General features: G+C 41.2%; 1 protein-coding gene across 1 annotated transcript; it reads left to right on the plus strand.

The window, feature by feature from the left end:
• The first annotated feature begins 94 nt into the window (after positions 1–94).
• sytl2b (synaptotagmin-like 2b) lies at positions 95–16,855 on the plus strand. The gene is given in 21 exon segments (XM_051065500.1): positions 95–722; positions 2,192–2,371; positions 3,883–4,046; positions 4,517–4,628; positions 5,831–5,879; positions 6,016–6,118; positions 6,282–6,575; positions 6,577–6,715; positions 6,791–7,014; positions 7,490–10,051; positions 11,176–11,289; positions 11,381–11,431; positions 11,530–11,624; positions 11,717–11,833; positions 12,801–12,970; positions 13,967–14,069; positions 14,200–14,361; positions 14,561–14,645; positions 15,134–15,236; positions 15,332–15,552; positions 15,736–16,855. Coding segments are annotated over 20 exon segments (5,106 nt in total). The 5' UTR covers positions 95–722; positions 2,192–2,270; the 3' UTR covers positions 15,873–16,855.
• The last annotated feature ends 1,083 nt before the right edge of the window (positions 16,856–17,938 follow it).

The following is a 17,938-nucleotide window of genomic DNA, read 5'->3' on the forward strand; positions in this document are numbered from 1 at the left end:
CAGTGGGAATATTTCCTTTCTATGCATAACTGCATAACACATGTGAAACAATGCTGTATTGTCAACATGTAATTGCTGTTTTTGCTTGGATACATTTTCAAACAGGTCTACCAGGCACAGGCCCTGGGGACCCAGAGAGGTCATGCAGCCCCCAGGGACCGTGGTGCCTCTGTATGAAGTCACAGAGGTTAGTCAATTACCAGTCTGTGCCCTGGGGGCCTATTCTCTCATAACCACTCCATGGCTGTTAAATAACCTCAGGTACTCCTGGCCTCGCCTGCCTGTGTGGGGATGTTCACACCCTTTTGTCAAACAGACTTTTATCAACCGCATGTGAAAACTGAGGACACCTGCTGGCGACTACGTGTTATTACATCAGAGATGGATCAACACGCCCTATCTTGACATTTTGCCCACGTACCTCAGTCCGATGTAATTCTCACCTTTAGTTTCACCTCATAACAATCCGCGCTAGCCTCAAATCCTCAGTAAAAAACAAAAAACATCGAACTACTCAGCCTACTCAGCCTTAGCGGCCATGTCCATTACACGGCGCCGTGTGATGGACATGGCCAGATCCTCCCCATCTATCCACACTGAGTCCGCTCTCCACCCCTCTCCTCTCCTCTCCTTTCCTTTCCTTTCCTCTCCTCTCCTCACCGCCTGTCCTGGTCGCGGACTGCAGCGCATCCAGCGGCGGCAGCAGCAGACCTGTGAAGGAGGTAACAACTTTCTTTATGCCTGTGCATTTTTTGTTACCACTACAGTAAGATGGAAATGAGAGAAGCGAGTTAAGACGAACCGAGAGGTGTCCTGTAAAGGTAGGCCTATGTCAAATTCTTGTAGTCAGAGTAGACGATACCTAAGGACAAGGCAAGTTGTGTCTGAGGCTACTGAGAGTACGAAACCAAGGAAGGAGCTGGTTAACTTATGTCACGTTTACTCAAGTTTGTTTACTTGATGATATGTTCATAAATGGTGCTCTAAAAGTCTTAAGTGTGGGCTCAGAAAATGCCACACACATCACATGATTTGATAATTAGTAACCATAACTTTTGCCAATCTGCTTTTTGTCTTGAAAGAATTCTAGTAATTTAAGGTGGAGGATTCAAAGTCAGTTGTGGACACTGGTGTAAACTGCAATGTGTATTTCCTAAATGCAGATTTAACTTCAGGAAACAGATAAAACAAATGTAATTAAGTCTGCTAAACTGAGGAAAAACAACTCGCAGACAGGGGAACATTTTCTGTCCTGTGTCCTCAATTTTGTTCACTTTTTTCTTAGATGCACGTGATGTGACATGCATGACTGGATTACATTTAATCAGGTCTCACCTGTTGTGTCAATAACCAGTCTCCTGAATAAACAAGGCCCTGACAGGATACATTTCAATACTTTATATTGAAGAGCCAGTGATGGAAGAAGTATTCAGATCCTTTACTTAGGTAAAAGTACCTGTGGAACATTGTAGAAGTCTTGCATTCAAAATCTTAATTAAATACAAATAAAGACGTAGAAGTAATGTGCCCCGAGTTCTGCAGGAAAATGTTCCCCTGGGGTTGATACATTATTGTTCATCAGGTAGTATTTTTTTTAGTGTTGTAGCTTCTTGGGGTGGAGCTGCTCAGGCCAGTGGTTTAGCCAATAGCTAATAGACTAAGTGTGACAACTAGACTGTATTTGTAAATTGTCACTAGTAACTATAGCACATCAGTCAAATAATGGATGAAAATAATGGATGTACTCAATTACAGTACCTCAGAAGAGTGAATCTACTTTCCACTACTGTCCAGGACAGATACAGAGACTGCAGTAATTCACTTGTCACTTTACAATCACAACTCATTTGGATGAGTTATTGGAACTGCTTCAAGTATTGCAGATGTTTCTGGTGTAAATAGAGCTGATGGATTCTACTGAATTCATTCATTCATTATCCATAATCAGAAGTGTGTGTAGAAGAAGCTGTAGTTTGGTGATTGTGTTAAAATTGCATGCTGTGGTTTTGGTCATTTATTTTGAGAAACAACTCATCAATGACTTTTCTGTTGTGTTTACTGTGCACATTTTTATAGCAGTAAGTTCTTCCAATGTTTTCCACAGAGGACATTTCACTTCTTTTTGTCCCTTTATGAAGGGTGTAGCTGTAAAATATGGGAATAAAAAAACAATGTGAATTTGTCGTGACAGTGACAGACCCAGCTGGTGGTTGTTCCCCACTGCCGAGCGTTTCCACATCTTCCCTTTGAGAGAAGCAGGAGGAGGAACAATGATCGACCTGAGCCACCTGACGGAGGAGGAACAGGGGATGATCATGACGGTGCTGAGGAGGGACGCCGAACTGAAGAAGGCTGAGGAGGAGAGGGTCAGGTAGACATATGCTTCTCTTTCAGCCTGGCTTTAGTCAAAGAACAAAAGAATCGCACTCTGAAAATCCCTGAGCGAGTCTGTCTTTTCAACACAAGTTATTTTACATGAGCTGAAATGTTATGGGCCAACATTCAAGCTAATGTCATGTTATTCAGCTAATGTCATTTTAATGATTTAATAAGTCCTCCCAATTTCTTCCACTGCCCTTTTTATGAGAAGAGGCCTTTGTGGGACAGTAACCTCGCCGGTCAAAATGATTCGTGTCTGGCTGTAATAGAATAACACAATAACAGCTTGGCTGGATACAGAAGTTGCCTCTGTCACTGAGGAGCCTCAATGTGAGACGAGCAATTAGATTACAACCAAGCCGAAGTCCAAATGTTAGGAGAGGATCATGCTGCTCTGACGGACAGGAATAGAAACCCTTAAAGGCACGACGGTGAGAGACACCTGTGAGGAGTCTGATAACAGCTGAATTTAGCAACTTGCGACAGGAGAAACAACAGCTCAAACGAAAGGAGAAACTTCTTCATCCCCCAAACATAATGGATGTAAACTGACCAGCTATCCCTTCCCTCTTTGAAGATGTACTACATTTCATTCAATCAAGAATGTCATGAAACAATGCGCTTCTCATTGTGGGTTTAATGGAATTGGCCCAGGCCGACTTTTTCATCAGGGGGAGCCTGAATGCTCGCTGTGTCTCGACCATTCTAGTGTAAAAGGATTAAGCCAACGGCCTGTAATAATGTGCTACCCTTTTTTCACATGACTGTTGTGGTTCAGCATCAAGAAGAAAAGATGAGTTGGAAGTGGTGATTTTAAGGGCACAGGAATGTTTTCTTTTTACCTCTTTGATTCAATTTTAACTTGATGGAAATGTTTTCCGAATTCCTTCCTTTAGATGGATCATGTGCAGATGTTACATTCAGCTCATAAAGAAGCAGGGAAAAGTAGAAGCGGTGAAGCAGAAGAAAAATAAAGTAATAACACTTAGTTTCTTTAAATAAGCGCATAAAGTGTCTTGGGAGAATGTGCAGAGGATTAAAACCAGTTGCATAAGTGAAGAGAATAAGTTTTAAATAAAATAAATCAACAAGAGAGCTGAGACTATAGTAACAAGTCTTAAACAAATTTATCTCCAGTTCAGCAGAAACTCATTTGAGCGTGTGGTGTGAACAACTTCAAAACCTCCTGTGGTGGTTTGTCTGTTCTTTGTCTGCCCTTAGCTTTGTATTTCACTTCATATTAGTACTGCTCAAACTGAATTGAAATGGTGTCAGAATTTCCATTCAGTGCAGCTTGAAGCAAGTGTTGTGTTGTTTTTGTTCACTGACAATAGAGTGCTCCTGTGTCTGTAGCAACTTTGTAGAAAAAAATGTTTTCATTCTGAATGAAATGGTGCTCAGCTGGGATTAACAGTGCATAAAAACAACTATAAATGACCACTTCACTTAAGCATTTGTATGTGATCCCTTTGTGTGTGTCTGTTTCTCTACGCCCTTCGGCAGGAAACTGGAGAAAATACTGAACAGCGACTCGCAGTCAGACAGCAAGCTGAAGTACCTGACCGGAGAGTGGTTTTACGAGGCCAAGTCTCGCAGGCACATGGACAAGATCCATGGCTCGGAAATCATCCTGGCCTCCATGAAACAGAGGAAGGCTGCCGGTTTAGGTGCATTCATTCTCCTCTCTTGACAAAGTGGCTCGCTTTTTAAAGCGTGTTTTTCGATGAAAGGAGTAATCCAGCCCCCATTTGCAACTTCAGCTCTTGCAATTCAGTTGGGGTTTTACCCGTTATCCAGCCTTCAGGTTGCACTCTACCTCCAGAGGTATTTTTATGATCCCTTCTGCTCATAAGGATAAAACGTTGCCCTGGGGCAAAAGCAAAAGAGTAAATCCGACCTTCTTTGAGACTGTGCTGATGCCTGCACAGTGAACATACTTGAAAATGTAGTGGTTTTAAATGTTGGTTTCACTCGGGGCAAACATTTCATCCTTTTTTGTGGCAGACTGTTGCCAACTGTGGGATCATAAAAACACCTCTGAGGATACAACCCACTGCTGCATTACAGATGAAAAAAAAAACCATTACATTTTATAAACTCTTGTATACTCAGCTCAGCTTTCCCCTTTCCCCTGCAGATGGGTCTCTCAGAATTGAAAGATCCAAAACACCCAGCCGTCGAGGTTCAGACATCGTCGCTCCACCAAAACCTGCAAGGTGTTTGGAAGCACTACAGCCACAGGAGATAAAGTACTTTCTTATTCATACATTTAACCTCTTTATTTTCTTATTTCCATGTTTGAGTTTAGTGTGCCACAGTTTAGTGTGTTTAGGGTGGTCAGAGAAATGGTGAGCCAATCTGTTGACAAAGTTTAGAGATTTCAAGATGTGATGTCACATCTTCACGCAAACGTTTGCAAACATTGATTGGATCTCACCATGCTTAATCAACTCTTGTATCAGTGTTTCCACTCTTAAATCTGGCTTTTTCTGTCAAAGATTCTACCAATTTCAGTACCAACCTCTCTCTCTCTTTCTCTGTCCGTATGTATTTGTGCACACAGTCCATGTAGTGTCATCTTGTGACTCAACCTGTGTAAACATAGGTGGTGCTGACTGGGAATATGCCTTCATGTTTTATAGCCCAGCAGCAACTGCTACTGCTCTGTACTGCTCTGTACAGCAATTACAGGACGTGGTCTGATATGTGAAGATCCTGCCAAAAGGCTCAGGATGTTACTACAATGTGTTTCTGATTTGGTCAATATCAGTCGTTGTTTGCTTATAATGATCCCTTATTTTTTAAGAGTAACTTGATTATTGTAAAATTCCTAAATTAAAATTCTTAAAATACTTTTATAGTGTACAACTTTCAAGCATTTCCTGTGGAGGATGTTTTCCCCATTAAGACTAAAGAACCTGGCAAACACAAAATCTGTTTTGTTAAGTAACTTCATGCCATAGCGGGGACACATTTAATACCCTTTCGGTAACAGTGTGGTCAATATTTGACTTGGCCAAGCTTCTGTTCTTTGTGAAAGAGGGCTCCAAATTCCTAAACGCAGAACAGACCCAGGAATGTAATTGCCTGAACTCTGTTTGCAGTCAGATAATGATCGTTGAGGTTTTACAGTGTAATTCCTGTGTTTTACTTCTGCATCAAATGTATTTTAAATGCAATCACTTAATTAATTTAAAATGTTTTTCCCATGAAATGAATCCTCTCATTCAGCTTTCTTAGATATCTTGTTCAGTTTGCTTGGATGGATATTTTTCTCCCTGATATCAACATTATTGATGCGCCAGTGGGCCCCAGTCATGCACACACGTGTACTTTTGAGCAGCAAATGCACTTCATCTGTGTAACCTCATCTGTTTGGTTATAGTGTATTAATTTTGTTTTAAACTGACTTTTTTTTTCCCCAGTAAACATTTACATTTTTTTCCTCCAGCGATGCTGAAAAAGAGAATCTAAATTCAGCAGTCCGCTCTCCCAGAACGGTAGGTATATGTGTTAGAAAATAGAGGGCTTCTCTCAATACATTTTTCCTTTCTTTGGTGCAAACATGTCACAGTCACACAGTCATATTGCAGCCATTGTAATGTAAAATATTAATTCTACTCTTTTTTCTTCTAGCCAAGGCACAACCCTTTCAACCGTGCCTCCCTTATTGTTGTTGAGCCACCAGAAAATAATAATGACATGTTGACCAGTCAGGACCAGGTGTCGTTTGAGAAAGGTTTGAACAGAAATTTAAAACAGACAAAACACATTTGTAGGGCTGCGAAATAGGGAATTACCACATGATACACAAAAAGAAGGTGTGATAAAGTAATAGCAATGCAGAAATTAATCTGTGGTGGCTCAGCGGCCCTGTTATCTTTCTTCTGTGTTTCCCCTAGAGCCCATATCTCCATTGAGGAATCAAACAACAGGAGAGGCCAGTCAGACTTCAGGTGGCTCCGTCACATCGGAGGGCTCCTCTGTAGGTTTCAAACCGGTGCCAAAAAAGAGGACGTTTCTCTCAAGACGTCCCCAGTTGGAAGGCAACGGCCTGGGGTCAGACGCTCAGGTAGGGTCAGCGGGGATCGTTCCCGCCCCGAGACGAAGCCTCCAGCATGGGTCCAGTGGGAGCTCCAACCAGTTCTTGCCCGAAGAGCCAAGACACAGCACCTCCGAAAATTGTGGTTCCGGTGTCAAATCAGGTGTCTCAACCTGCTCAGCCTCCCGGCTCTGTAGACCAAACCCCTCAGCAGCCGCTGTGCAATGTATCTCAGGTTTCCTCTAATTCCAGCCTGGGGAGAGAGAGAAACCCACCTTCCGTAACAAGAGACAGGTCAGTGGAAAATTCCTTGTACAACTTTTAACCACCCAAATCTTCAATATAAACTCATTAAAACTACTGGTACAGTTTCAGACCAGCCACATGCATCAGAGGTGATGTGCCAACTGAGAGGGAAACCCCACAGAGGAGCGATGAAAGAGACGATCCGACTCAGAGAGAACAAGCAGCAGTGAATGCGGTCATCCTGCAGGCCACCAGCAGCAGCATTCAGGACTCAGACAGAGAAAACAGCAGCAGTGTGGGAACGGCAACAAGGCAGGAGGAGCTGAGTTTGACCCAGAGCACAGTGGGTAAGTTCAGTAACAGACAGACTTTGCTTTACTTTAGTGAAAAGGTATGTTTGGACTTGTTGTTCAGCTAAGGCATTGGTTCCAAACTTTTTTGGTAAGTTACATTTTCTTCATTATTCAGTATTCAGTATTTTCAGTATAATTCTCGTGTAGTGCAATTGCAAATTACAATGTACGGCTGAGGATAATCAAAATGTCATTAGTTTTGAAGGTATTAGGTCATCAAACAAAGTATGGATAAAATAAAGCAATCCATGCAATAATTATTGAGATATTTCAGTGTGGAACAAAGTGGTGAACTGACCAACAGGGACTACATCCCTGCAGCAATACTTTTAGATGATTTGTTAAATTAGTGCAGCTGTTTGTCTGTGAGCTCTTGTTTAAGTTTCTGATCAAAAACTAGTCGAATCTAGTGTAGCACTGATGGTAATAGTTTCCTGACAAAATTCTCTTTTTATACCTCTCTTTTCAGGTCCAGATCCTCCTGTATCTTATGATCTCAACTTCATTGATAAGTCTGATCAGCAAACACAGAAGAAATCAAATCAGAAACACGTGTTCAAGTTATCCACTCAGGCAACCAGTCCCACCGGTGATGAGGAGGACTCCATCGCGAAGGTGCTGGACTGGTTCAGCCGCAGCACAGACAGCAGTGATTGGCTGAATACAGACGATGGTCCAGAAGCCACAAAGAGCTCTGACAAACACGCAGAAATCAGCAAATTAAGAAGTGAGGATTCAGCGAGAAAAGATGCTGGGGATTTTATAAGTGATAGAAAGAAGGACACCCTTGAAATGAAGAGAGGCCACTTACAAAGGCAGACTAATGAGGCTAAAGAGCTCAGAGCAACAGACAAAACAGGCAACAAGGAATTGACTGAAACACAAGACGAGGGGCAGAAGGATGCCAGAGAAAGAATGCGGTCACAGGAATTGAGAGATAATGACGATGAGAGCCAACCACCCAAAATCTCTCATCTGAAGTCATTCTGGGAGAAAAGCAACGTGGGCCCTAAAATACTTATCAGCAAGCCGATCATGCCAAGCGACAAAGGACAAAAACTTGTTTACTTGAAAGATGAGGAGAACGTGAACAAACCCCACACACTGTCCGATATGCCCTCTTCTCCTGGAATGCACAATGGGAGGGGGGTTAGTGATAACTATGCCTCAAATCATGGGGATGAAAGAGAACAACAGCTGGTAATCAGTCCTCAGGAAGATATCGGAGACAGTGTTCACTCAAATAATAACCAGCAGGCAGACTGTCTCGTGACAAATACTCAAAGGAACAATAATGACCCAACTTATGACTCAGATTATTTAAAGTTACTATCCAGCCCCCAAGTGGCTGACAGGAGAGGCTCAGACACTGAGATTTTATGTGTAACCAGACTCAGTCCACAGCCAAGGACAGCCTACCAGACCAGACTGAGTCCAGAGTCTGAGAGCGCCTCTTTAGTCAAACCGAATCTTGACAGTATTTCCCAATCAAGAGAAACCCCACTGCAGGAAGACCTGTCAAAAGCTGTGCCTGTGTCTCAGCTGGATAAAGATGCCCAAACAAGGGACATTCCAGACTCTGAGAAGCTCGGTTTGACCAGGAGCAACCTGTATATGGATTACAAGCAAGGTGGGAATGATGTGCAGATCACCTCTAAAGCGCAACTTCGTAGAGGTTCGAGTGAAGACGTGAAGAGGAGGGACAGCGAGGATAGAAGCATGCAATCAAGCATGTCTCCTAAAAGAAAAGAGGATGTGTCCAATAAAGACAGAGCTAATAGCCCTCACTCAAACAGAAAAGGTTTACCTCATCAAGAAAGTACAGCAGACAGGATCAAGCAGCTCAAATCTTTCTGGGAACAGGAGAGAAACAAGCCCATGTTTTACACCGGCAAACCTAAAACCTCGACAAGCCTTGGGGAAGGTAAAGTTGCTCGTGGCGCAAATCAGACAAAACTGAATAAAAGATTTACAAAGTCAGAGTATGATCTGAGGTCAATTGTAAATGATTCAGGTGATGAGGAGGAAGACTCCAAAAGAAATCATAATTTTACAGTTCTTCCCTTGAATCAGAGAATAGAAAAGTCGTCCCCAAGCCTTAGCACAAGCCGAACACAGTTCAACACCTTGCGTGAGTTTTGGGACGAGGCCACATCAGATACCAAGGGATCGTCTTCCTCCTCCTCTGACAAACCTAAAAGCCCCAAAAGGAAAGAGCTAATAAGTGGCCAGCTTCCATCTCAAGAGTTAAAGAGTGGTGACCCCGAGATTTATTGGTTGTCCTCTGCTGTTGAGAAAGCAAGACCGGCTGCCATAAAATCGTCTCCGCAGAGTAGATCAAAGTCGCCACATGACAGACAGATTGGGTCTGGGTCAAGGGCAGTGAACGACAGCAAAAATAACCTGCCTAATTATACTACCACTGAGTCCAAAAGGAGCTCAAAAGACTCTGGTAGAGAGGAGAAATCCACGAAACCACAAAGCAACTCTGGAAAAGAAAGTCGATCCTCCAAGAGCAGAAAAGACAGCTTTAGCAATTTAAGCAGTTGTGGAAATTCTTTGCGTCGCGCCACTAGCATGTTCACTCTGAGCGTTCCTGATGAAAAAGACCAAGGCCAGCTTAAAATGGATGTTAGCCCTGTCCACTCCCAGAGCAGAAAGCAAAGGCAGAACAACGAAAAAGGTGCAGCGTCGAGAAGGTCGTCAGAAGAAACGGAGACTCTGACTCCACGTGCACGAGCATTTGTTCCCACAGACTACCGGCATTACCTGGGCATGACAGACAAGACCAGCGTCCTTGCCCCTGCCGTTAGTGACGAGGGGTCAGAGGGCAAGTCTGGCTACGAATATGACTTGAGCGGGCCAGTGAGAGCCAGCACCCCTGTGAGCTCGGAGGAGCGTTACAGCAGGAAGGGCAGCAAGACGAGTCAGCGCCCCCTGTGGGCAAACTACAGCAGCTCAGACACTGGCCCGGAGTCGTCTGTGAGCAGCATGTCAGAAACCTGGTCCAACTCGAGGAACAGTTCAAACCGTGAGCACCAACTTTTTTTTTCCTACTTAGGCTTTTTGATGCTTTTTTTTTCATTTGTAATTCCAAGAATGGAATTCTCTCTAAAAATACAATTCACATGTCAACATGCTGGCCCTTAACCAACTAATATTTAAATATTAAGTGTTCTTGAAACTGCAATTTTTATCTAAAGAATTCAAAGTTGTGTTAGGTCTGAACTTACTATGCTCCTTTCAAAATAAGCTGCATAAAAGTTTTGTTCATAGAAGTTCACTCTTGAACTTGGAAACAGGAAATTTAAAGTTGCCATTGAAATAAAAAATTAATTTGTTTTTTTTTTTTAGAAAAAGAAAATCCTTTAATTTTGGCAAAGATTTTTGGAGCTGTTTCATTTATGTTGAATAATTAAGATCCTAAATCTTAAAACACAAGCAGATGTGATTCAGTCATTTCAGTAAAGACTGATAGTAAGTTTGATTAAAAATGAAACAGAAATAGAATATTGAGAACAATACAAATTAAAGTCAAGCATTAAGAGACATGTAGATCCCCTACACAGTCAACATTAAACTTTTTTTGCAGTGTTTTATATTTTACATTTACATAATTCTATGTATTGAAGTTTTTAACGTGTTTTGAAGTAGTCTAACTGCTGTTTGCATAGTCATGGACAGTATGTCACTTTGGGTTGTGTCCAGTAGTATCCGCGTCAGGTTATCTGTGTTGGCAGAAGCCAATCTCTGTAAACAGTGTGAGTACCTGCAGTCAGCTGCCCATGTTTAGTTTGTGGGCTGGGTGAGCTATTTCTCTGACTTTACTGGCACCACAAAGAAAAAGAAAAATTTCACCAATCTATAGTAACAGTTTCATGAGAGCTTTCTTTCACAATCATTTTAAAGGCTTTGAAGCAGGGGCTGTACTATATATACACCTTAAAACATAGTATTTTACATTATTTTGTGCAGCATTTTGCATCAGCTTATATAGACAGGTCAGTGAAAAATCATCTTTAGTGCTCTCTTAAACATATTGTCTGTTCAGTATCATTGTTTTATATCATGTCAATATGCATTAATTAATTTTAGCAGTAAAAACTGTCCAACGAACCAACCAAGAGATTTTTCTTCCTCTATTTCCTACTGTAGGTGAAAATGACGATGACAACCAAAACCCTATAAGGAAAGCACTGAGGCGAGCAGAAGCACGGCCCAAAAATCTGGCTAAGAGCATGGAGGACATCACGGCATCCTTATCACCACGTGAGCACGTCCTTCAGCTTCCAAAGTCAAACTTTTCCCAAATGTACTGATAATTTTGGGCAACAGAGATTCCTCTGATTGTTTTTCACAGGCCAAGAAAGAAGACAAGACCCGACTGCTGACCTCAGACGCATTAGTGATGGTAAAAATTTCCCGATCCATTGTCATCATGGATATTTTTGCTACTGGCAGTCTGGTCAAGATAATGCATCTTCTGCTTTCCAATCAACCTCTCTTTAGTTTCGTCAATCCCGTCACCCTCCTCGTCATTATTTTCGGATCCTGACCACCTGAAAAAGATGAGCAAATCAGTTCCTTCGTTCTTACAGAAGGAGGTAAAACTGCCCCTGCCTCTTAGTACAGTAGGTCTAAGCCTACTCTTCATCCCTGTGCATGGAGCTTTCAGTGCCTGCTGTCTGTGTTGCAGGATACTGGCAGGGACGCTGACTCCACCTGCGAGGACAGCTACCACCGAGGAAGACTAATGATGGGCAGCTCGATGACTAACCTCACCAGCTCCTCTGGCATGGCATCTGTGTCTTCTGTATGTTCACACACAACAGCATGCATCACTAACACACGAGCACGCTTCATATTCAAACACTCCTCTCTGTGCTGCTTGTTGGCCTTTAAGCTGAAATTGTGATGGAAATTAATTTGTAATTCATTGTTTCAAGAAGGAGTTAGAGTATATTTCTGTCACTGTCAGACTCATGATAGGGACTAGCCCCAATCCGGAACAGTGCCACAGGATCCTGAAGGAAAGGTCCTGTAAGCTGCTATATGCTGGAAAGTTAACAAGAGGCTCATTAGCAAAACCAACCAGTTTGTCTTCAATCTTCAAGTCTTTCTTTCTCGCGAAGCAGAAAAGTACAATTTAATCCTGTCTTTTTGTTGCTTATTTTCAAGTATGGAATGGGCTCATTGTTGCCCCTTGTGGCCATTGGGAGGCTGCTGCAACTGCAGTTCTCATCAACAGTCCAGCACAGGCAGGGTGTTTTTTCTCCTCCTGCCTCATGGGGCAGTAATGAGTCCATTAGTACCGCAATGAGGCAAGGAAGACACTAGAAAACAGAGATATTGTCATTTATATTCCCTGCATTCTTTTTCCTTGTCCAAAAACCTGCTGTCTACACTACAGCAGCTTACCCACAATGCAAGTCAGCCACCAACAGTTCAGTCAGAGATTTGGATGTGTTTTGCTAGCTAATTTAGACTTCTCTCTCTCACATCTGTCTAACTCCACACCAGATTTTTTCATTTTCAAACTTTCCACATACGTAGTAGCACTCCATATGACCTGAAAACATACTTTGATGTGGAAAATCAGTGGTGTTCGCCTTTAAACTCTTTGGTTCCAAAGGCTCTGTCCTTGACTCAATATCTCTGTTTTCTAGTGTCTTCCTTGCCTCATTGCGGTACTAATGGACCATAAATTGTCAATAAAAACATTTCTGTGATGATTACAGTTATAATTGTTAATGTTAAATGTTGCTTGTGTGTGCTCCTAGCTGAGTGGAAGTGTAATGACCATGTACAGCGGAGACTTTGGGAATGTGGAGGTTCAGGGAAATATTCAGTTTTCCATCAACTACATTCAGAGACTCAGAGAGTTTCACATCTTTGTCGCTGAGTGCAGAGATTTGGCTGCAGTTGACCCAAAGAGGCAGCGCTCGGATCCGTGAGTACCGTACCTGCAATCCAGAAAGAGCAAATTCTCAAATAAATGTTTAGTAGTACTGCATGTAGCAGTTATCATTCTCTGATAAGTGATGACCTGAAGGCAAACACACAGCTATCCTAGTGAGGGGAAAACCACACACTCATAGCTCCACTGCAGTTAATGTTATTTTAAAGGCCCTGAAAACTGATTTTCTCAATTAGCCTCTATGTATTATCATCTTTGCTTTTTTCACTGATTTGAAGTTGGCGGGCTCATTTGGAAAAACATGATCACACCTTTGTGAACCAATCAGGATTTACTAACATTTGAATATGAAAAATTTGATGACAGCTGGTTGTTTGGTTACTGTCAATCAAATGTGATCAAGCCACACCTGCACAATACAGATGAAACAGCTGAGTTATTTCCTGTAAAACTGCCAATGGATATCAATAACGTTTTTTTTTTCCCAATTATAACTTTGAGGTTGCTTATTCAGTCACTGGCCAAACTCTTCATTCTTTTTTTTTATTCTCTGAGTAACCTAAATAACTGCGTCTGTTTGATACTAACAACCAGTAAATGACAGTCACTTGGAAACTTTATTTTTGGGGGATAAATCAATAAAGGACCTCTGCAACAATGATAATTAACATTTTGAGATGATACTGTATGGCTTAGTTATATGGTATTGTATATTAGTTGTATACGGTGTGTGTTGGACTTCATGATAAATAAAAAAATGGACACACTTCACAAGGACATTAACTTTTAATTAAGATAATACTTCTTTCTGTTGTATTTAAACTCTACTATTATACAATTTAAATTATGTAGAGTTACATTTTTTGAAAAATGTACAGTCTAATGGATATCATGGTAGAAATAATTCTTCATTTGTAATTTATTTTAGTTTTTGGCATGTGAATCAAAAAATACATTTTGGCTTCTATCTGTAACTACTATATTTAAGGTGTTTCATAAGTATGTAACGTTTTTTGTTTGTTTTTTAAGGTATGTCAAAAGCTACCTGGTGCCTGACAAAGCTAATCTGGGAAAGAGGAAAACATCAGTAAAAAAGAAGACACTTAATCCGACTTTCAATGAGATCCTCAGAGTAAGAATAAACAGACATAATGCCAGTTATACTAAACACACACACAGGCTTTCCCACACTGTCATGTGTAATACTTGGCATGCCTAACGATCGACAAACAAAAGCAGCTCCCTCCTCTGTGTCTTTACAGTATCGTGTTCGCATGGAGTACCTCAGAACTCAGATGCTCATTCTCTCTGTTTGGCATCACGACACCTTTGGCAGGAACAGTTTCCTGGGTGAAGTAGACATGGACCTCTCCAAGTGGGACTTTGACCACACCCAGATGAACTACTTACCCCTGAAAGCAAGGGTAAGATGAAAAGAACACACACACAAGCTGCTTTATTTGTTTCCTCATAAAATAACTAATTTCCCTGGAGTCTGTTTGAGCTGGTTATATCACACGTACTCTGGTTATTGTATAACCTGTGTACAAAGGAATTTAAGAGTTTCATGATGGATTTTGGGATTCACTGTTTATTTAATGTATCCCTTGTAAAATGTTTCAGACTACACCCACTCTAGCTCCATCAAATGGGCGAGGAGAGATGAAACTAGCCATACGTTTCCTGCCACAGATCCCCCACAGTGAAGGTCAGCACACAGTCTTACTCTACTATTGAAAGAAAAGAAGCCCGATTGGGTCAAAAACTGAGATGTTGGTTGGTGCTACTATGCTAGGCTAGTGACATTTTCTTAAGCAGGAGTTTAGCTGGGGTGTGTTCCCCATTGTTACTGGATTTGGCTAACTTACTTCCTTATGCAGTTATGTGGAATTACAAAATGAATTACCCAAGATATAATTTCATCAATTTCTGAATTACAGGTAACATCTAGGAAAATGTACATTTTGTACATTTAGTTAGGGCATTAAGCCAGAGTGTATTTACTGCAGCCTGGAGTACTGCTACTGCTTTTTCACTCTGGATTTCTCAGATTTACAGACTTCTATCGCATAACAGCTGTTTATATGGTAAATTGGATATCAGATATAAATGGATATCAGAAGATTTCACATCTTAACCAACAAAAAATGCATAATCACATGTTCATAAACATTTTGTGTCATTTCGTCTTTGAAGGAATAGCTAAAGACAGTCATAGCACCGGAGAGGTTCACATTTGGGTGAAAGAATGCAAGAACCTGTCTCTAATCAGGGCCACCATTGACCCCTATGTTAAGTGGTATGCACAAAATATTCCTCACAAGCAAAGATACCTGTTTAAGTTTTCTGATGCATTGATCAACGTGTTTCCTTTCCCCCCCGGTCCATCTCAAGCTTTGTGCTGCCAGACACGAGCAGGAAGAGTCGGCAGAAGACGCGCGTCCTGCGGAGGACAGTGGATCCAGTGTTTAACCACACTATGGTGTACGATGGCATCAGAGAGGCTGATCTAATGGAGGCCTGTGTTGAGCTCACTGTCTGGGACCGGGACAGGTTAGCAAGCAACCTGCTGGGGGGCCTGAGGCTCGGAGTTGGAACAGGTATTGATTGGAGAGGTCCATCCACACTGTTTTTAGTGGGATGTGAAACCGAGGCTTCTCTTTGTGTGCACATCCAGTAGTAAAGTGCCAACATCTATAGAAATCCCCAAGTACTAAGAAAAACACAGGTTATCAGCAAATAAACATGTTTTAATGCCTTTATTTGTCTGTGTCTCTCTCTGTAGGCAAAAGTTATAGGCGCTCCAGTGGATTGGATGGACTCAACTCCTTATGAGGTGGCCCTGTGGGAGCGCATGATAGCTTCCCCTAATGAATGGGTGGAGGACGTGCTCCCGTTACGAATGCTGAACTCTGCAAAAACTGCTTTCAAATAAGCAGAAGTAAACCACCTGCCATACTGCAGAGACAGTGTATTTTTGAAAGGTAAAAACACAGTGAATTAACTGTTTTAAAGATCCAGTGCACTGATTTAAATTCAGTCAGGTTATCAAAAATGAGATGGAAAATGCGGTAAAGACACTGGAGTGGAAAACTGGGAATCAACCATTTGGTTATAATTTTACAGTAACTTGTGTTGCCACCTGACAAAACGGTTTCTTAAACAGGGTGGCGTTGTGAACACTTTAGGATCTCTGTTGAAACTGCACAGGTGGAAGGGGAAAGAGTATTACACAAGAAACAAACACCTCTGGAGAGTGAGAGTGACAGACACAACAGTGACTATCAAAATACTTTATTTAGCAGGGTGAGAATAATTTAAAGACACCTGGTTCATGCTTTGGCCTTTTTAAGGGTCTTCAAGCAAGAGTGCCACCAGACAAAAAAACAGCACGAGGCAGACAGGGAAATGTAATCTAGAAACCATACACTGATCACACTGCACTACAGCCAATAAAACATAAAAAAAACTAACTGACATATGGCAAAGAAAAAAAGGCAATTCTGGCAGAGAATCTGCTCATAGGAAAATATAGCTGTAAGTAATATCTACACTAAGTACTGTTCTTTGTCTAGTGGGATTCATGTGTGAATACCATGGAAATTGTGAAAGCTAAACCATTATGGTGTTTAAATTACATCCTACCCTATTGAATAGAGGCTTATATTGTGATAGAATCTGTATTCACACTCTTGGCTTTCCAGAGGTTTAAGTATCTCCTCTTTTCTTCGCTAGAGCAATGTCTTAGTTGTTCCCACAGTGTGCAGCACACCTCTTTAATACCCAAATAACCCTAGATGCCAGATTATCAAGGCATAGAGTGATCAAGGCTTTTTGTAAGGGTAATATCAGCCAATATAAACAGTAAGAATTGTGATGCCAAACAGTGGTAACAATAAAGAAAAATGTGCTCTTGCACCCTTTCTCTTAATTTATTGAAATTCTTCTTCTTGTTACTCAAATGTCCACAATAATGACATTTACAAATGTTCAGGGCAACTTTATTTTAAAGAACATTATTCATTATTAGTCATCATCATATTCTACAAAATTTCAAATACCAGCACTGTATAGCTTTGGCCTAGTGAACTATAGACCTTTATTTTGACATGTCTTTTGTTAAGCAATGCTGAAACACTGGATAATATAATTTTATTGCACTGGACCTTTAAGAAATCAACTCTAAGAGTATATACTGTATCTGTCTAATGTCACCTCAAACTGGTTTTACAGCCTTTTATTCACTTAAGCATATGTGTCTTCTGAAAACCTCATTTCTTAGACTAACACATATTTTGACAGTATTGTTATAAATGTAATTTGAATTTAACAGCATACCTGAATTATGATGAACTATTGCACTTAAATGTAGTAACCACAAGTGGGATTAAAGCAATTAAATGCAGAACAACTTTCACAAATCTGTTTTTGTAGACTAGAGGTGTGTGAATAACATCCTGCGTCATCCTGTTAAATGTCTCATCGTCTGTGTTTGGATGGATTGGCACAAAATTTTGTACAGACATTGAGGGTTCCCAGAGGATGAACCCTCCTGACTTTGGACCACCATGAGGTTGACATTTGTAGTTTTGAGTAAAATGTCTCCACAACCAGTGGATGGACACTGATTACACTGATTCTGTGCCCCTATCTCTTCATTAAATATGTATGTAATATAAAAGGTTTGTTAATCAAGATTACAAAAAAAATCACTGTATACACAGATGTATTGTCAATAGTTATATAGTGAACAATAGTGACATTGCGCAATCCCAGCATGCAACAGTCAAAATCAAAACACCTGCCTCATTGGCAGGAAAGCACGCTGTTCAAATTACTGCATACTAGTGCTAGCAGCTTAGTCATGGGATACCAGATTAGTCAGGCACAAGCGAAGGGGAGAGCATTTTATGGGATTCCCAAAAATCCTAAAAGATGCCAGAAATGGATTACTGCCATAAAACATAGCTAGATGCAAGAAGAAGAAAACAGAGTGATGGA

Source organism: Lates calcarifer, linkage group LG21, assembly GCF_001640805.2.
Source record: "Lates calcarifer isolate ASB-BC8 linkage group LG21, TLL_Latcal_v3, whole genome shotgun sequence".
Lineage (NCBI taxonomy): Eukaryota > Metazoa > Chordata > Actinopteri > Centropomidae > Lates > Lates calcarifer.